The sequence below is a fragment of the Puma concolor genome, chromosome B4 (genome assembly GCF_028749965.1).
Source record: "Puma concolor isolate L17-30 chromosome B4, mPumCon1.1.hap2, whole genome shotgun sequence".
NCBI classification, from domain to species: Eukaryota; Metazoa; Chordata; class Mammalia; order Carnivora; family Felidae; genus Puma; species Puma concolor.
In genome coordinates this window covers 126,015,447-126,038,844 of record NC_141673.1, presented here as the reverse complement: position 1 = coordinate 126,038,844, position 23,398 = coordinate 126,015,447, and the positions used below count along the sequence as shown (strand labels likewise).

General features: G+C 39.7%; 1 protein-coding gene and 1 pseudogene across 4 annotated transcripts in view; both read right to left on the bottom strand.

Annotated features, from left to right (window-relative positions):
• The window catches only part of NSUN6 (NOP2/Sun RNA methyltransferase 6), a 73,005-nt gene that overhangs the window by 45,844 nt on the left and 3,763 nt on the right, over positions 1–23,398 (bottom strand). For all 4 annotated transcript variants that reach the window (XM_086714820.1, XM_025930261.2, XM_086714821.1 and 1 more), the window contains exons 3-5: positions 22,518–22,597; positions 9,412–9,521; positions 7,425–7,578 (exon numbers count right to left, since the gene is read on the bottom strand). In XM_086714820.1, the coding sequence (XP_086570946.1) occupies positions 7,425–7,578; positions 9,412–9,521; positions 22,518–22,597 (344 nt within the window). The remainder of the gene's footprint in view (positions 1–7,424; positions 7,579–9,411; positions 9,522–22,517; positions 22,598–23,398) is intronic.
• Positions 14,987–22,509, bottom strand: LOC147579491 (large ribosomal subunit protein uL23 pseudogene; annotated as a pseudogene).

Below are 23,398 nucleotides of genomic sequence, written 5' to 3'. Positions count from 1 at the left end.
TGTCTCCCTCTCTCCCTGCCCCTCCCCTGCTCATACTCTGTCTCTCTCTCAAATAAATAATCTACATTAAAAAAAATTAAAAAAATATATATATATATACTTAAGAGTCATGCCGATGCTAAGAAACAACAAACATGCCATACAACTCTCCTCTCAACTCTTTAGAGAGTAATTGCCCAGTACTGACACAATCCTTACAATGAGCTCTGTCCCATTTTATAAGGGGCAGGGGAAATGATCAGAGCAGGAAGTGCAAGGGCCCAGGAGAACATGGTGGATGGTGATTCATCAGGACAAACATCGCAATCTGACAGAGGCTGTCAGAGACTATCAAAGGCAAGAGGAAGTACACAAATAGTTAGAGAATGCCAAACATGGCCTGGCATATCAGGCCACACCGCAAAGAGGAAGAAAAAAAGCCAATCAACACCATGTTCCAGGGATTTAAGGGGCACAGAAAAAGCGCAATCTAATAATAAAGGCAAGGATGAGAACAGGATTGAACCCAGGTGCAGGAGTACACGTATAGCATCTAAGTATGGACACTGAGAACAAACTCACAGCTTCTGAACCAATCCTGGAGCAGAAGCATCCATTCCAATGATCTGCACCCTGCCTGACATAGGTAGTTGGGCTAATTTTACTCACAACGCTCCTGCCACCAAATGTGCAAGGTTTTCTCTCAAACCACCCGGGGGTCCTGCAATTCAGTTCAGTTCTGACTCTAACTGCCTGGGATTATCGGGAGACTGCATAGGCTCAAAGGTTCAATCCAACAAGACTGGTCTCACTCCAGATGCCAGCTGCACATCCCAAGGTGCCGCCTGGACTTCCGATCAATTGGCTATAAATTTGGGGGTTTCCACAGTGCCCTCCCCGGTTTGAAAATTCGCTAGAACTCACAGAACTCAAAAAAGCACTTAGTATTACTAGTTTACCATGGAGGATTCAAGTTAGTATTGGCCAAATCAAAGGGATGCGCAGAAGGTATGGGAGAGGCGCATGCATCACCACCACCCGCCACCCTCCCCCCAGCACCTCCATGTGTTTACCAACCTGGAAGCTCTCTGAAGCCCACTATCTAGGAGTTTTTATGGGGGTTTCATTACACAGACACGATTGATTAAATCACCGACTGCTGGATATTAAGTGAATCTCCAGGCCCTCTCCCACCCTGGATGTCCAGGGGTAGAGCTAAAAGTTCCAACCTTCTAACCACGTGGTTGGTTCCTCTCGCTAGTGCCATCTAGATGCTACCAAGGGACCCCCAGCTACCAGTCTTCTCATTACCATACAGAAGACACTCATCGCTACGGAGATTCCAAGGACTTGGGGGGTTGTGTGCCAGGAACCCAAAGACCAAATTATTACTATGCCTCAGAAGGATAAGTTTATACTGCCCTTTGAAGTGAAATAATTGCTGTAGCTATTCATGGACTGCCATCGCAGTGAGAGGACTATGCTGTCCACTTAGTTCTAACATCCTTTGTCATACAGTAAATATGAACTCCTTTCTCCCCCTTCCCATCCCTTTCAACCTCCCTCGATGTGTCTGCATCTCTACTTTTAATGAGAGTTAGTTCATCAGTTCAGTCTTTGGTCCTTGCTCCAGCTGGGATCAAATCTAGCCACTTCCTGCACAGTTGCTGTCCCTGACAAGAAAAAATACAAAGGAACCTTCTGAAAAGTCACAGCCTCACATTCAAAAGTCAGTCATTTGTTGGTATAACTGGTATACTGACCTTGATCAACACCTCAACCCCTGCCAAGAGTCCGAATCCATTATGGAACACCTTGAATGCCACGACCCACCTGCTCACTCTTTTGTAATTTAAATGAATTTGTGACTCCCAGGACACTAGTCCTCTGAAAAATACTCAAAACATTAACATTTATAGGCCTGCCTTTCTAATCCAGTTCCCACCTAGTGTTTCAAGTTCTGCTATTTGGGTATCTCCTTCTGACCACCAGCACAAGTACGTTCGTCCATACAGTATTTAACTTAAAGTACAACTTTTTTTGTTAGGTGTATCTCCATATAATAATGCAACGCACCAGATCTCATAGGAAAAACAGGCTATTAGTAAATTAATCTACCTCTATGAAGTCTAAGACTCAACTCTGCTATAATTCAAGAAGCCAAAGGGTGCAAACTTACCAACCGAATAACAAAGTACTACTAGTTGACGTAGTTCTAAAATTCCACAAGAAACATTGTGTATGCACAGTGTTCCTTGGTTATGGAAGCATGCTTTTCCTCACATAGGCAGAGAAAGAAATCCTAACAGCATAACTGGATGCGGAGTTTAAAAGTTGAGTTTACAAAAGAGTTTTCTGGAAGATGGCTGCCTGCTACTCCCACCAAAAAACATTACTCAGAAAAGTCTGTCAGTGTAGTAGTTCTGAATAATATAAGAGAATGAAGAGTGGAAGAAGGTTCGAGATGGCAGAATAAAAAGATCCTGAGCTCACCTCCCCCCACAGACACAACAAATGTGCAGCTACATATGGCATAATTCATTCTGAAGGGGACTTAGAGATTGGATGAACAGAGCCCCCACAACAAGAGACAGCACCAAGATGGGTAGAAATGGCAGAGATACATTCCTGATAAGGAAAAAGCCACACCCCAGGAACAACATTCCATGGTCAGAAGGGACCTCAAAGGAATCTTATCTCCCTGAAGAGAGATCGAAGCTCCACATCAGGCAACCCAACCCTTGGATCCTGCATGGAGAGATGAGCTTCCAAAACAGCTGGCTTTAAAAACCAACAGGGAGTAGGTCCAGGAAAATTACAGAACCATAGGGAAAGGAAAACCCACTCAAAAAAGCCTTCCACACAGACTCAACCCAGAAACCAGTACAAATGGTTTCAGATCAGATTAAAAAACCACATCAAAAAGAACAAAAAAGATCAGAGCCAGATCAAAAAGCACATGCACCATAGAAGTAGACCTACTTACTAATCTTGGAACAACTGCTGAAGGGGATGGAGGGGACTCGCCCTGGGGGGTAAGACACTGGGGGCAGCCCTGCTGATGCTGGGATGAAAGGCACCATTTTGAAATTTCCCTCTAGACCGCTAAAGCCACGGTGTGCATCCCACTGAGAACCCCATACGACCCCAGCCCTCAGCAGGGCCTTGCAGTCTACAGGGTGATAATTCCACCCACCAGCACACCTGCAGCCATCAGGGATGGGCCTCCAGCTAACCAGGCAAGGGAGGGAAGAATGCACCTGGAGCTACTGAGGGGCTGCCGCAAGAGGAGGACACATACAGCCCACCCAGGGAACACCCCTGAAGCACCTGCGTCTGGTGGTCGGCGCGAGGGAATCGCACTTCTGGGCCCTACAGGTCATTTCTTACATAAGGCCACTCCTTTACGACCAGGAGATGTAGATGAACTATGGAATACATGGAAATAAACATAGAGTTAGGCATAATGGGGAGACAAAGAATATGTTCCAAACAAAAAAATAAAACAAAAGAAAAAAAACTAAACGGAGATAAACAATCTACCCAAGAGAAAGAAAGTAATGGCCATCAAACTGCTCATCAAACTCAGAAGAAAAATGGATAAACACAGAGAGAATTTCAACAAAAATAAAATATAAGAAAGTTCCAATTAGAGGTGAGGAATGACAGAAATAAAAATACACTATAGGGAATAAACAGCAGATTACTGATACAGAAGAACAGAGCAGTGATCTGGAAAACAGGGTAGTAAAAGTTACCCAAACTGAACAAAAAAATGAAAAAATAATTACAAGTGTTAAGGATAGTTTAAGAGACCTGTAAGCCAACATCAGTGCGCTAACATTCCCCTTCTTGGGGTCTCTAGAGGAAGAGAGAGCGAAAGGGGCAGAAAACTTATTTGAGAAATAGTAGATGAAAGTGTCCCTAATTTGGCAAAGGAAACAGACATCCAGGTCTAGGAAAAACAAAGAATCCAAAAAAAGATGAACCCAAAGATATCCCCACCAAGACACATTATAATTAAAAATGTCAAAAATTAAAAACATAAAGACAGAATCTTAAAAGCAACAAAATAAGAAAAAAAAAAAAAAAGCATTAGTTACGTATAAGGGAACCCACCCCCTACCCTGCACATCACGCTATCAATTTCTCAGCACAAATTTTGCAAGCCAGAAGGTAGTGAGTGCCACAATATTTTCAAAGTGCTTACAATCAAGAATACTCTACCCAGAAAGGGTATCATTTACAATTGATGGGGAGATAAGAGTTTATCAGAGAAGCAAAAGCTAAAGGAGATCATCACCACTAAATTAAATTTATAATATTAAAGGGACTTCTTTAAGCAAAAAGGAAAAGGCCATAATTAGAAATAAAGATATATGAAAGAAAAAAAAATCTCATTGGTAAAGGAAAATATATAGTAAAGGTAGTGGATCAACCACTTATAAAACTAGTCTGAAGGTTAAAAGACAAGAGTGTAAAATCACCTATACCTATAATAATTTAGATAAAAAATACATAGGATAAAAAGATGTAAAATATGATGGCATAAACATAAAATGCTGCTGGGTGGGGGTGGGGAATGTAGTGATTTTGGAATGTGTTCATAATTAAGCAATCACCAACTTAAAATACACTGTTATATACATAGATTACGTATGAATCTCATGGTTATCAAACTGAAAATCTAGAATAGGTACACACACAAAAAAGAGGAAGTAATCCAGGCATAATATTAAAATCATCAAGTCCCAAGAGAAGAACAAAGAATTACAAATACAATCAGAAAACAAGTAACAAAATGGCAATAAGTACCATATAAATGATCTAAGCAATGAGTGGGGGCGCCTGGGTAGCTCAGTCGGTTAAGCATCCTCTTGGTTTCAGCTCAGATCATGATCTCACAGTTTCATGAGTTCTAGCCCCATGTCGGGCTCTGCGCTGACAGTGCTGGGGAGGCTACTTGAGATTCTCTCTCTCCCTCTCTCTCTGCCCCTCCCCCACTCGCACTGTCTCTCAAAATAAACAAACTAAAAAAAATTTTTTTCAAACACATAGCATGAGTGAATGGCTAAAAAACAAGACCCATCTATATGCTAACTACAAAGATTCACTTCAGACCCAAAGACAAATACAGACTGAAAGTAAAAGGCTACAAAAAAATATTCCATGCAGATGAAAACTAAAAGAAAGCTGGGGTAGCAACACTTATATGAAACAAAAAAGACTTTAAAACAAAAAGGCTGTAACGAGACAAAGAAGCGCATTAAATAATCATAAAGAGAATCATTAACAACAGTAATAATAGGGGACTTTAACACCACACATATATCAATGGATAGATCATCCAGACAGAAAATAATCCAGTAACAGCTGTTAAGAACACATCAAACCAGATCGACTTGATACATACAGGATATTCCATCCCCAAACAGCAGACTACACATTTTTCTCAAGTGGACATGTAACATTTTCCTAGATACACCACGTTAGGCCACAAAACAAATCTCAATAAATTTAACATTTAACAAGACTGAAATCACATCAAGCTTCTCTTCCTACACAGCAGTATGAAACTAGAAATCAGTTGCAAGGAGCTAGAAATCAATCACAAGAAGAAAAGTGCCCACTGATAGATGAATGGATTAAGAAAATGTGGTATATATACATATACACACAGGAATATTAGTCACAAAAAAGAATGAAATCTTGCCGTTCATGACAACATGGATGGCCCTCAAGTGTACTATGCTAAGCGAAGTAAGTCAGATAAAGACAAATACTGTTATGATTTCACTGTGGGATCTAAAAAACAAATGAACAAACGAAACAAAATAGAAACAGAATCATAGATACAGAGAACTGATGGGTACGACAGGCAAGGGGGTGACAGTAATGAATAAAATAGGTGAAAAGGATTAATTTTCCAGTTATAAATCAGTTACCAGGATTAAGTTATGGGGGTTAAATAAGTTACAAATAAGATTAAATAAGTTATCAAAAGTGGTGCCTGGGTAGCCCAGTTGGTTAAGGGTCTGACCTCGGCTCAGGTCATTATCTCATGGTTTGTGCGTTCCAGCCCCATGTCAGGCTCTGAGCTGACAGCTCAGAGCCTGGAACCTGCTTCGGGTTCTGTGTCTCCTGATCTCTCTCTCTCTGCCCCTCCCTCGCTTGTACTCACTCACTCACTCTCTCTCAAAAATAAATAAATAAACCTGAAGGAAAATTTAAAAATAAAATAGTTATCAATAAAACATGGGGATGTAAGGTATGCCATAGGAAAGATAGTCAATAATATTGTTACAACTTTGCGTGACCACAGATGGTAACACCTTATTGTGGTGACCATTTTCTAATGCATATAAATACTGAATCACTGTGCTGTATACCTGAAATACAATATTGTATGTCAATTATTCTTCAGGAAAAAAAAAAATGAAGCCAGTCACACACACACACACACACACACACACACACACACACAAAGAGGATGAGGCGTGTACTACTAACAACAGAACTGAAGGAGGCAGTCAAAGCATTGATTCCCTATTTCAGACCCAAAGAAAAACACAACATACATATGCTTTATCTTCATATTCATAAGCCGTCTAAGAATAAAATATTTGCTCTTGGCCATTTGGAAAGCGCCTGCTTTCCAGAGTTAGCTAATCCAATAATCTGTTACTTCTGAAGAAGTAATTTCAATCATAAACCCAAATCAATGCAACATGAAATCTGTTCCAGGAATCAGGGAAGTGGTCCAGTTCTCCGCAGATAAACGCACAGCTTTCAGTACCTCTACATCAGCTGTCAGCGGTGGGGTAATGGAGCTGTCCACAGAACTCCTTAAACAGTTTAGGCCGAAACGTGAAGCAAAAGCAGACTCTGGACTGCCCACAGATTTGATGTGTTTAGTTAGAGCCAGGAGCAACCTGAGATGATTTAACAATAACTGTATCTTAATTTGGTTTGAGTAAATCCAAACACTAATCCTTGACCACAAGTAGCCATGTGGCTTTCTGGTAAAAATTTAATATAAATTTTTTGCTTTTTAATTTTTATTAAAATCATAAGCTTTTCCTTTCACAAAGTCAGATTGTTTAAAAAGCTCTGGATAGGTCACAATTTATCCTTTTTCAAGATGAGTACTGTTCCCCAAAGATGCAACAATTTTTAAATCAATAAAATTCACAAGGAAAACTGAAACTGACAACTAGAGTGTGACTATGTGATTACTCAGGGCCCTTTAATCTAAGCACCTACTCTTTCACCTAAAAGCAATTTTTCAAAAACCATGGAAATACGCACTCAACGATTATTTTCCAGTTGAATTTATACCAACAAAATTTTATAATGCAACTAGATCTATTTTTGACATTGTTTTTATTTTCCTTGAATCACCAGAAAGGATGTACATTTCCCCCAAACAAAACTTGACGACATACTTCAGTTCAGGTAGCCCATTGAAGATTTCTTTGCGGCTTAGCTCAGAAATCCCATTGCCAAGAAATACTTTCGTTCCATCAAATTCTTTGGCTCCTTTCTTACATTTGCCTTTAATATCAGAGTATACAGAAATAACATCTCCAGCTTTCATAACTAAGAAAGAAGAAAACCAGATGATACTAATTAAACTCTGTTTTGGTAGGAGAATAGTGAACATTCTTTAAGCTGGACTGGGGACATGAAAGGGCATCACGAGTGGATATGGAGGTCTAAACTGGCTCATTATCTCAAAATAATCCCTTACAGAAAATACTGCTTTTTGCTTTTAAATGTTCTGTAACAATAAATCTAACTGAAGACTTTTTTTTCTAGGAAAACAAAAAAATAAAAGTCTTCAAAACATTCTATCTAAATTGGAAGAATTTAGCTAAGCAGAAAAGGAAGGTATCTCCTACTTAAATTATTTTCTCCAAACCTAACATTTCCTAAAAAATTTCATTTAAAGTTTGGTATCTTTGGCTCAATCCTCAAAGTTCTAAGGTTCCTTTAAAAAGATCCCAGGGCACCTGTTGAGGGCCTGACTCTTGATTTCGTCTCAGGTCACGATCTCATGGTTCATGAGTTTTAGCCCCACGTTGGGCTATGTGCCGAAAGAGAGGAGCCTACTTGGGATCCTCCCTCCCTCCCTCTCTCCCTCTCTCTCTCTCTCTCTCTCTCTCTTTCTCCTACCCTCACCCCACATCCCCATTCCTCTCCCTCCATTTTCACTTTTTTTTTAAAACGATTCCTCAAAAAAGTATACTAAAATCCCTTAAAGAAATTTTTCTAAATCCCACAACCCTGTTATTTCTTTGCAGGTTTCCTATTATAGCAGTTACAGCAGGGATATAAATGATAAGCACAAACATTCATTCATATATATATATATATATGTGTGTGTGTGTGCATGCGTGCATATATATGTATGTGTGCACATATACACGCACATACATATACATGTGTATATACTCACAACACCTTGAAACTACAGAGTACGGAATTTATTTCTATGGTTAAGTCTGATTTTTATAGTCATTTCATTAATTTCACTAACACATCCTGATGACTTTCAAAATGGGAAATTGTATTCCACTTCTTCTTAGACCTAGCCTGCCACAAATTTGTCTAGCCCATTAACTTGCCCACAGTAGTGAGTAGCAGATCAGCTAGAGCTAGAACTGTTCACACAGATCAGGGGTCAGTGAATTTTTTCTGTAAAGGGGGGGAAGCAGTTGAGGCTTTGTGAACCACATCAAGTCTACTGGCATATTCTGCGTTTTAAAACAATCTTTTAAAAATGGAAAAACCATTTTCAGTTGTGAGCCACGCAAAAGCAGACATGGGCCAGACTTGGCCAGTGGGCAGTAGTTTAGCATACACTAATGTAGGTCAAGTTATTTATTTCACAGACAAGATAACTGAAGCCCACAGACTGAATAGCTTACCAAGAGATCAAAAGCCCTGTCTCTTGATTTCAAGCCCAATAAATTAGGACTGAACCACAGTGACTAATTTACTAAGCATAATGTAACAGGTCATCAACTGAGTGAGTAAATTAAGAATATTGACTTTTACTCCAATATTAAAATTCCAGGTACTGAAGGTTACCCACACAGTGACAACAGAAGTCTGAGGGCAATGGACTTAAGAATACAAAATAAAATCTCATTGACATCTTACACTCTATTAATCAGTAACAGTCCTCTGAAGATCATCTCACATACCCTTATAAGGAAAGGAAAAAACTGGCAGACCTTACGTGGATGCCAGATTTGTTAGACCGTATCAGATAAATCTCTCGCTGGCTATCCCAAACGTAAAACTTGGAAGATATCCGATAAACTTGAAATGCATCTGAGTGATAGTTAAATAAAGTTTCCATTTGATCATGTACACGGATTTTAAAGAATCTTTTATTTTACAGAGACGTTTAAACATTATACTTACATTTTGAAGCTGACACAATTCCGGGAACGTAGACATGGGCTCCTCTTAACACTGCGTTGCCACACTGTGCTCCCACAACTGCTTCACACTGCTGTTTTTTTATATTCCTCCTAGGGATGTAAGATGAGCAATTTAACAGAGTAACACACCCGCAACCAAACTTTTTAATGTCTCAACCTAAACCCTTAAAACCTCTTTAGTCTTGACTGTCCTAAGATAATCCCACTAATGGATAACTAAGAAAAAGCAAGCTAAAAAAAAAAGCTGAATACAGAGAAAGTAGTTTAGAGAGCAGGGTGGGACACACTTGAGAAAAGAAAAAATAGAAAGATGTCCATCTGGTGGAAGGCAATAAAGTGGCACCAAAAACTGCTTACTCATTTAATGAGCATTGCTGTTTTCATAACAGCATTAGGGGGGAAGAAAAATAAAGTCCCTGTCTTCAAAGACTAAAAAAGACCCTAAACAGACAATAAAACATTTCTAAAATGGTATACTGCTGCATGGTAAACCGTTTGTATTTTAAAACAAAGATGTCTTTTAGTCTTCCTTTACTGTCCAACTTTTTTGAGTGTTTTCCAATTTCTTACTTCCCATGCACTCCTTAGACAACTAACACCTGGGGGTCACTTCTAACACACAGAAAAGACTTTTTCAAAAGTCAGGGGGTGCCTAGGTGATCAGCCCCAAATAAAAATCGAAAGCACTGAGTCTCTGATGAGCGAGCCTGGTTGGCAACATCTCACAGGTGTTGTCAAAACTCCTTGCAGCATAACTGTGTGTGTCCTGTCTTCCTTCGATAATCTCCCGATGGTCAAATCTCACTAAGCTTCTCAGCTTTATTCCACTCCTGTCTTACATTCTCACTGTTCATTTTCGATCTACGTCTTGAAGAGGTCTATTCCCCACATTCCAAAACATACTGCATTTCTTCTCACCTTGCATTCTACCCCTTGGCAATCTCAGTATTTCAATAATCACTTACAAAAATGACCTGTGTACTCGTATGTTCGGGCTTTCTAGACCCTGGACTGGTATTTCTCATCACCTGCAGGTAACTGTATGTAGGTGTCCCCTAGTCACCTCAAGCTTACCAAGTCCTAAACAATGTTACTTTTCTCTGATCCACTCCTTCATCCTTAGCACATCCCAAATCTTCCAATCCTTCTGTTGCCAATCTTGAACAGAGTGTCATCTGCCTCAATAACCAAACCGGAAGTCTCAACATTATTTTAAATACCTTTTTTCCTAAACCTCCTTACTCGACATATATTGTGTTACCAAATCATGCCACCTCTAATTCTCCGACAGGTCTTCTGGACCCATCCTCCAACACTGGACCTACATCAGCTCTTGACTTAATTACTGAAATAGCTTTTTGGCTTTTTCACCCTCGACTATTTTCAGATCTTCTTTATGTCTTTGGCATTCTGCAGTTTCATTCTGAAGTAGACATGGAATTATTTTTATTTTTGGCTTCAGACTCATTGTACTTCTTACATGTCTTTCATAAATCCTGGAAAATTCTTAGTATTACACTTTTGAATATTGTCTTTCCCCCATTATTTCTATTCTTTTTTTTTCTTTTTTTTAACATTCATTTGAGAGACAAAGAGAGACAGAGCACAAGCAGGGGAGGGGCAGAGAGAGAGGGAGATGCAGAATCTGAAGCAGGCTCCAGACTCTCAGCTGTCAACACAGATCCTGATGCGGGGTTCAAACTCACGGACTGCGAGATCATGCCCTGAGCCAAAGTTGGATGCATAACCAGCCACCCAGGAGCCCCAAATCTATTTTTTTAATATTTATTTATTTTTGAGAGAGAGAGAGAGAGAGAGAGAGAGAGAGACAGCGTGAGCAGGGGAAGGGCAGAAAGAGAGGGAGACACAGAACCCTGAAGCAGGCTCCAGGCTCTGAGCTGTCAGCACAGAGCCCCACATGGGGCTTTAACCTGTGAACAGTGAGATCATGACCTGAGCCGAAGTCGGATGCCCAACCAACTGAGCCACCCAGACACCCCTAAGAACTCTGATTTTAAAGTTGCTACCAGAGGGGCGTCTGGGTGGCTCAGTCAGTTAAGCATCCAACTTTGGCTCAGGTCATGATCTCGCAGTTTGTGAGTTTGAGCCCTGCGTCAGGCTCTGTGCTGACAGCTCAGAGCCTGGAGCTTGCTTCAGATTCTGTGTCTGCCTCTCCCATGCTCATGCTCGCTGTCTTTCTCTCAATAATAAACAAACATTAAAAAAAATTTTTTTAAGTTTCTACCAGAGAGCTCTACTCTGCTAAAGTTCAGGGGGAAATAGGATCCTTCAATTTGCTGTATATGCTGTTCTCACTTATGGAGGTTTGAATCTTAGTATATAGCATTCAACCATGAGAAATGTGTGTGGCCAGCACTGAATGTGTGTCACTCAAGAGTGGTTTTGCCTGGCTTTTGCCAAGCACCTCATGAACTGGCTTGGGATCAAATTTTTATGTTAATTTCCCAGACTGCAGGTTTTAAGACCCCTTGGGTAGTATGAATTTGAATTCCAAACCTTTATGAGGTATGAACCATAGTTCCACATTCTCAGATTTGTCTTCTTCAACCCAGATCCTAAGACAAGAGAGATCAACTCCTGATTATTGCCTTGCACTGACTGCTGGATACTTCTCAGCTCCTAGGGTTAATAGCCTCTTATTAAAATGAAAGGCCCTAGGGGAGCCTGGGTGCCTCGGTCGGCTGAGCATCTGACTCCTGATTTTGTCTCAAGATCCCAAGGTCATGGGATCAAGCCCCATGTGGGGCTCCGTGCCAGGTGTGGAGCCTGCTTAAGATTCCCTCTTTCCCTCTCCCCTGCTCGTGCTCTAACACACACACACACACACACACACACACACACACACACACAGACACACCAACAAAAGAAAAAGGCCCTAGGTTTAGGAGACCAACTAACTACCTCCCCTCCCACATCCCCCAACCCTAAATATGAGCTCACATGCTTTGTTTTCAGTTACTCTTCATTCTAATCCCTGAATATCTCACTCACATTCTCAACCACCCAGGTGTGCATCTTCTGGCCTATTTTTTATTTAGTATTCCTAGGTTGTGTGTAGCAGAAACATTTTCAGGTTATCTAGGTCACCATATCGTTGGAAATACAACACTCTGAAATGGTTTGTTTACAGTCTTGCAATTCATCTGCTTTCAAAAATTTTTTCAAACTTTTTGGACTGTAACCCAATGTTACAAATGCACTTATTATCACAACCCAGTACACATATGTAGGTGCGTGTGTATCTATCAAATGTTTCATGAAACATCTTCACTGTGTGCAATGCACTAGGATACGTTACAAAATAATATCCCATTTCTTTTATAAAATACTAAAAAGACATTATATTGATTTTACAACCTACTAATGGATCGTGATCTGCATGCAGTTTGAAAACAACTTTATGCACCACTAATATTCTTTAGCTCCAACATATGTTCTGCGCAAAAACAAAAACAAAAACAAAAAAAACCTAAATATTCCTTAGTTGAAAAAATCTTTTTACATTTGACAGCCAGCCTCCCCTAACTTTTTCAACCTCATCTTTCACCAACCTCTCTGCACAAGCAACTGAATAGACAAACCTGACCACTTTTGTCATGAGCCACCTTACATTTTCACACCCCCATACTTCTTTCTCTCCACCTTGCATACCCTTCCCCCATCTTACCTCATCAGCCTATTGCCTGCTCACTTTCAAGTCTCCAATGAAATAACATCCACTTGCAGAAAACCTTTACCAATTTTCTTTTACTCAGTCATTCCTATTCTGTGCTGATGGCACTTCATGTACACCTTCACTGTTAACGGTCTGACTCACACCAAAGTTTTCTGTTTTTAAATGAAACAACTACGTTTCATTCATCTTTGTAAAACCTTGGGTCCTCCACATAGCACCAATTCAAACAATGTCTTGTGGCATGGAAACTTGTAGTGTGAATCACAATATTTTATGGGGATAACCATTTCATGGAGAGGACAGAAGGAAAGACTATGGAAAAAAGAATGAAATCCTGCCATTTGCAACGACATGGATGGAGCCAGAGTGTATTACGCTAAACAAAATAAGTTCAACCAGAGAAAGACAAATACCATATGATTTCACTCACAGGTGTAATTTAAGAAACCAAACAGATGAACACAGGGGAAGGAAAGAAAAAAAAGAGAGAGAGGGAAGCAAACCTTAAGACAGTCTTAACTATAAAGGAGAAACTGAGGACTGCTGGAGGAGAGGACAGTGGGGGATGGGCTAAATGGATGATGGGTATTAAGGAGGACACTTGTGATGAGCACTGGGTGCTATACATAAGTGATGAATTACTAAATTCTACTCCAGAAACCAATATCATATTATATGTTAACTAGAATTTAAATTAAAACTTGAAACAAAGAAAAAAATAGAGTTAACATAGCAAGCCTGAATAGCTAGCCTTCCTTGGGAAGGCATGGCTATAAGGTTGGTCCTTGGCTGGCATCTGGGAACTTAGATTTCAGGCAGGTACTCACGGTTACCTGACAAGAATAGCTCACTATGCTTAAATTGTCTGTATAAATAATAAGGTTGATGGCCAACACTGACTTTTCTTCTGGGGGACCAGAATTTCCTTCTGGGCATGTACCAGGCAGGGAGTGCCTACATGATCACCCCTGAATAAGAATCCTGGTCAGAGCCTCTCATAAATTTCTCTGGCTGGTAACATCTCATGTTGTCAAACCTGTTGCTGAGGGAACTGTTTCCTGTGTGACTCCACTGGAAGAGAATTCTGTAAAGCTTTCAACTGGGTTACCCTGTACTTTTTCCCACGTGCCCCCTCCTTTCACTGATTCTGCTTCAGATGACTTCACTGCAATAAATCATAGTCACAAATAATGCTGAATCTTAGGAGTCATACTAGAGAGTCATCAAACCAGGGAGTGGTCTTGGAGATCCCTCAACACTAGGACTAACTGTACAAAAACAAGTATCGAAGTGTAATTCAGCTTTCCTGAAGGGGAGAGTTTTAGGCAGGAAAGATAAAAGGACATGTCAAAGTTGATGCAGGGCCATAAAACCTGCCAAAAGCTTGACTTTTTATTGCAATGTTTACAAATAAAGGAGTAAATCAACACCACTGAAGTGGATTTTCTGATAGCACAGTCATACAAATAAAAGGGAAAATAGAATGAAGGTACTCTGATTAAGAAAAAAATATTAAAATAGCTTTAAAAATGAGGGGTCTGGGGCGCCTGGGTGGCGCAGTCGGTTAAGCGTCCGACTTCAGCCAGGTCACGATCTCGCGGTCTGTGAGTTCGAGCCCCGCGTCAGGCTCTGGGCTGATGGCCCAGAGCCTGGAGCCTGTTTCCGATTCTGTGTCTCCCTCTCTCTCTGCCCCTCCCCCGTTCATGCTCTGTCTCTCTCTGTCCCAAAAATAAATAAACGTTGAAAAAAAAAATTTTTTTTAAATAAAAAAAATAAAAAAAAAAAAAAAAAGAAAAAAAAAATGAGGGGTCTATGAACTAAAAACTGAGATTATGAGAATGTCCCACTAAAACATAAATGAAAACATAAACTTATTTATTTGGCATTTTTTTTAACTGCACATATTAGCAACTCTACACCAAACAGGAGATAATGAATATAATTTTAAGATGTTACATATTACTGCATTACAACAAATATTTTTCAGCAGGGTTGCCATCTGTTTTCATCATAAATGTTTGTGCAATTGCTGGAGTATTCTATTGCATGTACCATATTATTTCATATAAATAGTAATTGAAATATTAAAGTGCTGATACTAGCAAGATAAGAAAGATAGAAATCACGCAGGCTGAGAGAGGCAAATCTGGCCTCCTTTGGATCTCCAGAGATTTATGCTACTGGATTATTCAGTTGTGAAGGAAAGAAAAAATTTTCACAACTGCTAAAAAATATTTTGTTGAGATTTTTGTCAAAAAGGGAGGTACACTATTAAAAAAAATGGAGAGGTTCTTAAAAATTATGAACTGAATATTAACCTCAAAAATTCTACTAATCTAAATGCAGTCTTTAGAAAATGCTGTTTGGGACAGGATGTTAAAACACTTTTTTAAAAATAAGTTTATTTATTTATTTTGAAAAAGAGAGAGTGAGAGAGAGAAGAAGGGGCAGAGAGAGGGGGAGACAGAGAATCCCAAGCAAGCTCCTTGCTGTCAGTGCAGAGCCCTATGTGTGGCTTGATCCCAGAAACCGTGAGATCCTGACGTGAGCCGCAATCAAGAATTGGACGCTCAACCAACCGAGCCACCCAGGTGCCCCTAAAAACACTCTTATATCAAGTGAAGGCTGACATTCAATTTTCTTCTAGGTTTTTCACTAAAGTTGACACGGATACCATCAAATGCAGCATCACCACCTTATGTTCAATTTCATTATGTTGCGAATGATAAGATCTTCCCAACATTAAAATATACTTCATCAGTATTAAGTATCATGTTAAGTAGCCTGTTAAGTAACCTGAGGGAAACTGAATTTATGGTGAGAAATTACTTTTAAAATTGCTCACTATCTACAAAGTTTAACCTCTATGTTTTGATTTTTTAATTTTAAATGCTTATTTTTGAGAGAGAGAGAGAGAGAGAGAGAAAGAGAGAGAGAGAGAGCACATGCACACAAGCAGAGGAGGGGAAGAAAGAGAGGACAGAGGATCTGAAGCAGGCTCTGTGTCGACAGCAGAGCCCAATGTGGGGCTCGAATCCATGGACCGCAGGATCACGAGCTGAGCCAAAGTCTGACGCTTAACCGACTGAGCCACCCAGGCGCCCCTGTTTTGGTATTTTCAGTAACTGTAGGATATTGAACATCTTGTAAAAGAGTAGGAAAAGAGTAAGTGTGTGTATTTCTGTTTCTGAAGTCTGCAGAAATGGAGAAAAACAAATCAATCCGAGAAGGACATGCCACTTATAATAAAACTAAGGGACAGCTAGCTATATTCCCAATGAGGAGGAATAATTGCCTGACAAAGGGAAATGTGGATCAAACCTAGTTCCTCAACAGGGTATGAAAAGGAAAGGCTCCTGGAGGCCTAATCAAGTATTTACTACTCAGAACCAGGACAGGGGGGTCCAGGTGGAGAAAAGACGATCTGAGAAGGTCTTGTCAGTACCCCATTCACAGCATATAAAGCTGAAAGAGGAACAGGAGCGTCAACCCTGGCAAGCAGGTGTCTGTGTTTCCCTGAGAAATCTGGATAAACTTCCTGGAAGAAGCTAAGGGAAGGGGAAGAGCAACCAAGAGCAATGCTCCTCGCCAGAGTTAACGAGGCAGAAACACAATTTAAAGCCCCGTACAAAAAAAGCTGTGAGCTAGAAGTCTTCACAGAAAGCCTCAACCTTTATCGGCTCCACTCACCAGGACTAGAAATTTGCTGCTAGGGAAAACTTGGTGAAAGCATTTCCAGAAAACACATCTGTTTAGTCGTCTAGGGACACGTTTTACCCCATTCTATAACATTTTTATGCGATCTGAAGAGAAACCAGAGTATTCTATAACATTTTTGAGCAAACTACAAAGGAGATGAAGCTATGTGAATGTAACTGTTTCTACTCAATGAATAATAAACAGAAAAGATTCATTCAACATGGGACCTATACATAGGTAGTAGCCAAAACAATATTACAACACCAAAACACAAACAAAAACCCAAGGAAAAAAACTCCAAATATGTCTTTGTACTTTTGAAAATAAGTAAAAGGAATAATTCAAAAATGGTATATAAGAAAAACAAAATAAAAAACAGAAAATAGTGGGGCACTTGGGTGGCTTAGTTAAGTGTCCAACTCTCAATTTTGGCTCAGGTCATGATCTCACAGTTTGTGAGTTCGAGTCCTGCGTCGGGCTCTGTGCTGATAGCATGGAGCCTGCTTGGGATCCTCTGTCTCCCTGTCTGTGCCCCTCCCCTGCTCGTGCACTAGCACTCTCAAAATAAATACTTTCAATCCGTTAACGCAATGTTCTTAACTTCTGTTGTGTAACCGAGATAAGAGAGGGTTTCAAAAAAAACAAAATAGAGAACTGGGAAATAAAATGATAATAAAGCCTCTGAAATAAGAACACAACAGGCTTCAGACGGCTATTTTTAGAAAGGCCTGCTTGCAAGGTCCGCCCTTGGTTGGCATCTGGAAAAGACTGTGAGAAACAGTTCCCAACACTGATTTAAAACCTTCCCTACTAAACTGTTTGTTTGTTTTTGTTGTTGAAAAAATTTATATTTAGATTTAGCCAGCTGGACTCAGTTTAGATGATCCCAATTTTGTTGGCAACATCCAAAGCATCATAGTCAGGAGCCAATGGAACATATGCTTTCTTTTCTCCATTGGGCCTGATCAGAGTGTTGACCTTGACAATGTCAATGTCATAGAGCTTCTTTACATCCTGTTTGATCTGGTGCTTGTTGGCCTTGACATCCACAATAAACACAAGAGTGTTGTTGTCTTCTATTTTCTTCATGGCTGACTTGGCAGTTAGGGGAAACTTGATGATGGCATAGCGGTCAAGCTTGTTCCTCCTGGGGGCGCTCTTTCGAGGATATTTGGGCTGCTTTCGGAGATGCGGTGTCTTGGGCCATCGGAAGGTAAATGACGTGCGGATCTTCTTTTTTTTTTTTTATGACTGTGGACGCCTTTCAGCACTGCTTTCTCCGCCTTCAAAGCCCTTCCTTTGGCTTCAGCTTTGGGAGGAACAGGAGCTTCCTTCTTCACCTTCGGCTCCATCTTCGTGATAGGGCATTCCCAAACTGTTTGTATAAGCAATGTGCTTTATTCTGAACACCTGTTTTCCTTTTGGGAGCCTGAAATTTTGGTACATGCTGGGCAGAGGGTGATCACATGACCAGCGCCCAATAAAAACCTTGGCCACTGGGTCTAGTCTCTAATGAGCTGCCCTCCTGGGCAACTATTTTACTCGTGTCACAATTTGTTGCTAGAGGAATTAAGCATGTTCTAATAAGTCCATCGGGGAGAAGACTCTTGGAAGCTTGTGCCTTACTTCTTCCAGACTTTGCCCCATGCACCTTTCCCTTCTAGATTTGCTTTTGTATCCTTTTGTGTAATCAGTCTTCCCCAGGAGCACTACAACATGCTGAATCCTGACTCATTCTTGTCAATCACAGCACCTGAGGGTTGGTTGTCTTGGGGTGCCCCAACACAGGAATACCTGCACTGGAGATCCAACCTACAGAGTCCTAGGGTCCTTATAATAGAGAATACAGAAAAGTACAACAAAAATATTCACAGAACTACTGGTGGACTTGTAACTAAAAAGTTATACTGTTTGACTAAAGAGCAAGAGAGAATAGTGAAAATCAAGCTATATCCCAGCCCAGTTTCTCAAGTTCAATGATGAATTCATAGATCTCCAAGTAAAAACTACTCTTGTGGGGGGCTGGGAGACAGGATGTTATTTTGGCCTCTGAATTTTTTTTTTTTATGTTTATTTTTGAGAGAGAGACAGAGTGTGAACAGGGGAGGGGCAGAGGGAGAGGGAGACACAGAATCTGAAGCAGGCTCCAGGCTCCCAGCTGTCAGCACAGACCCAATGTAGGGCTCAAACCCACAAAGCTCAAGATCATGACCAGAGCTGAAGTCAGAGGCTTATCCAACTAAGCCACCCAGGCACCCCGGCCTCTGATTTCTTCACAGCAACACTTGACGCCCTGACGCTGTAAAAGCAATGTCTACAAAGTGTTAAGGGAAATAACATGGGACCTGAAACCACTATCAGTCAACCTATTGTTTAAATATAAAGGCAACAGGCAATTCTCAAGCAAGAAAGTAAATACTTTGGAGAGGAGAATACTTATTTTGGAGACAGGAAGCAGACGGGCTGCACACCTGATAAAGGACTATACTTGCTAACCAAGAGAGCAATCAAGACAACTCAGAAATGAACTATTAGAATTAAAAGTAAGCACTGCATCCATTTGAATTTTGCTTCTAGAATAACAATGTTATAAACCTCTACAATGCTAAAGAACACAGTAAATAAAAACTGGCTGGTGGAGGTCTTAGGGGATAAAATTTAAGAACTTCCTCATTTTTCATAGTGGAAACTCATAAGGTAATAATAGTGATAATGAATTTTAAAAACAAAAAAGAATGGATTTGCTCCTTTTAGAAGTGAAAAGTAGGTATGTGAATCTATTCTCCTAAATGACTTTTGAATACTTTCCTGTTGTAACTCATCATTTGTGTTTTTTAGTTCACAAATGTTCTGATGAGTAGCCTAGATCACTACAAGGAACAGGATGAAAGGGTTGCTAAATTCAGAAAATAATTAAATTATCTGCACATTTTAAAAGAGCTAACATAGCCAGTATTAGCAAGAATAAAAGATCTGAGGGGCACCTGGGTGGCTCAGTCGACTGAGTGTCCAACTTCGGCTCAAGGCATGATCTCGTGGTTCGTGGGTTCAAGCCCTGCATTGGGCTGTCAGTGTGGAGCCTGGAGCCTGTTTTGAATTCTGTGTTTCCCTCTCTTTGCCCCTCCCTTGCTCACATTCTGTCTCTCTCTTGCTCTCTCTCTCAAAAATAAAGAAACATTAAAAGAGAGAAAAAGAATTAAGATCTAAGAATCTTATATTGCTAGAAACATTAACTGGTAAAACTTATTTTTTTTATTTTTTAACGTTGATTTTTGAGAGAGAGAGAGAGTGAAAGAGCGAGCGAGAGAGTGTGCACGCATGAGCGCACAAGTCGGGGAGGGGCAAGAGAGAGGGAGACACAGAATCCAAGTAGGTTCCAGGTTCTGAGCTGTCAGCCCACAGCTCAACTCGGGGCTGGAACTCACCGACCATGAGATGAGATCATGACCTGAGCTGAAGTCGGACACTTAACCAACTGAGCCACCCAGGTGCTCCTGACTGGTAAAACATTTTCGAAGGCAATAGGTCTCAAACTAAAATATGCACAGACCAATGAACCAGTGATTCCATGGGGTACCAATTTATCTTGTAGACATGCTTATGCAAGTCCACAAAGAAACATCTTAAGAATATTTACTGTTGGTAATAATGAAATGTCCATCAACAGAAGGATAAAAAAATTTTTTTAAGTATGCAGCTATTAAAAAAGAATGAAATAGCTTTATATAGAAGTAGGAACAATTATGGACATCTTTCTATCTTGATTGAGGTGGATCTTAACCACATAGCTATACAAATTTGGGAAAACTCAGCCAATGATACACATAATTAAGATCTCTCCATTTCACCGCCTGCAAATTTCACCTTAAGAAATAAAATAAGGAACTCAAAACTCCTTCTTTTTAATGCAAAAGAAATACATACAGTATTTCTTACAGTAAGTATACTTGCAGTAAATATAACACAGAAATGTTACAAGTGAAAATCTCCTCTTACCACTTTTCTCCTAATCCAACCTCATCAGAGTTAACTACTCAGAATTAACCTCTATTAATAGTTGGATATGACAGCACCTGTGTGGCTCAGTTGGTTAAGCATCTGACTCTCGATTTCAGCTCAGGGCATGATCTCATAGTTGATGAGTTCAAACCTTGAGTTAGGCTCTGTGCTGATAGTACAGAGCCTGCTTGGAGTTCTCTCTCGCTCACTTGCTCGCTCTCGATCTCTCCCCCACCCCCCGCCTTAAATTAAATAAACTTAAAAAAAAAAAAACTTTATGAAAAAAAAAATAGTCCAGGATGTGAGTTTAAGCCCCACATCAGGTTCTGTGCAGAGAAGTACAGAGCCTGCTCAGGGTTCTCTCCCTCCCTCCCTCTCTCTCTTTCTCTCCCCTGCATGCTTGCTTGCTCTCTTTCTCTCTCTCAAATAAACTTAAAGAAAGTAACTTCATTTAAAAAAAAAAAAAAAAAAGTTAGGTTCGTTAAAGCCTCCAGACTTCTAAATGTAAATATACATAAATGTATAGTTGTTTTTGTAATTACAAAAAAAAAAAATTTGTAATTATCCTATGCATGGCAACCTCCTTTTGATAATTGTGAATTCTTCTCTTATTGATACATATAATTCTCCCCCATTAAAGGCCATGTTTCACTGCACAGATAAATCTTAACTTACTAAACCACTGCCTTACTATTGACTGCTTTACTAAATTACTTTAAAGCTTTCACAAAACAAGCATTTTTCTATTTAATAAAACTCATAGGGGTACAAAAAAATTAAACCATAATTAGGGATTTAAAATGTTCTGGGGAAATGAATTCCTATTATAATATGAAAAGGCTTTTTTCCCCCAATTTTCAAACGTGTCTTCCAAATACATAAATGAGTAGAACACTGTTCTCCAGAACATACACAATAATTTAATGTAACTGTGGATTAAGGAATAAAATTTTACAAACATATCACCTAAGAATGTAGCAAATATGTTGCTTTGTATTTTTGTGTAGCTCAAAAAAAAAAGTTTTATATTAGCAGTGGAAGCTCTTTGTTTTTTTGTGGTTTTTTTTCAATTTATTTATTTTGAGAGAGAGAGGCAGAATTCTGAGGAGGCTCCACACTGTCATGACGTGAGCCAAAAACAAGAGTCATACACTTAACCAACTGAGCCACCAGGCGCCCCTTTCCTCCTACTTTCTAAGTCACTTCATTTGATTACTTATAGTATTAAGAGAATCCACAACTGGGGTGTCTGAGTGGCTTAGATGGTTAAACACCTTACTCTTGATTTCAAATCAGGTCATGATCTCCTGGTTCGTGAGTTGAAGCCTCGTGTCGGGCTCTGGGCTGTCAGGCTCCCAAGCCTGCTTGGGATTCTGCTTCTCCCTCTCTAAATAAATAAATAAACAAACAAATTAAAAAAAAAAAAAAAAAAACAGGAGGAGGAAAAACAACCAATCATTGCACCAAATGGACATAAAATGCATTACTTTCAAGGTATTTGGGCCCATTCCTAGTCTTTTTTGTAACATCTCCCACGACACAGTATGAAGTTTGGCATTTTTGAACTTGTGAATTCTTGTCTATCTATACAAAGTGGCTAATAATACAGAAACTCAGTGTTATCATCCAACACTAAGAAAAAACCTGTGACAAATTTTTAGAATTTAATTGGAAATGGAAAAGTTACAAACCTAGGTCCAATAATAGGAATGAGTAAGACGTCCTGAAGGTCTGGATGTTGGAGAATAGGAACACTTAATCCATTAAATTGCTGTTAAAAATAAACAGAAGTATGAAGCAATCGATATAACTGATAAATTTCAACTTACAGAGCTTTTCAGTGTCATTATCTAGCAGAGCATGAAGCTTGGTTTAGGCTATTCTCACTTTATTCCACATAATACTATGGAACAAAGACTTCAAAACAACTATATTTTCTGCATATTTTCTTCTTCTCTATGTCTTCCTAAGGTTCAATTTTGCTTACTGTTTGGTTTTATAAAAGCCAACCCGTATTTACCTTAAATGACTTATTTTGAAAACATATATCCAATATAGAATTGCATGTAGTACTCTTTCAATGAAAAACTCTAAACAGGACATTAAAGATTAGGATTAATATTATTTATTACATACAATCAATACAGGATGCCATGTCAGTTTTGGTGAGGAAAAGAAATGCTTATTGGCAAAAGTTCAGGATTTTCAGTATCCTCTATCACACTTGGGTCTTCAGACTAGAAGTGGGTGCAGGGCCAGGAGTATAGGTGCTGAGGCCAACTCACACAGTCTCAGGAGAACCAGTTATGTGCATCTCTTCCCAACTGTCTTCCAAAGCCAAACCATTTGACATTCTCACCTATAACGTATGAAGGTTCCAGTTTCTCCACATCCTCACCAGCCAGATGAAATTTAAATTATTAAATCCCAATATGGGGCCCAGAGAACTCTGGGGAGACAAAGCACCCACTCCTCCATAATCCCATATGGGACATCTCTTTAGGACACACATGAGTTTTGGATTATGGAAGGAGAAAGAAAATAAATAGTCTGAGACCCCTTTCCTGCGAGA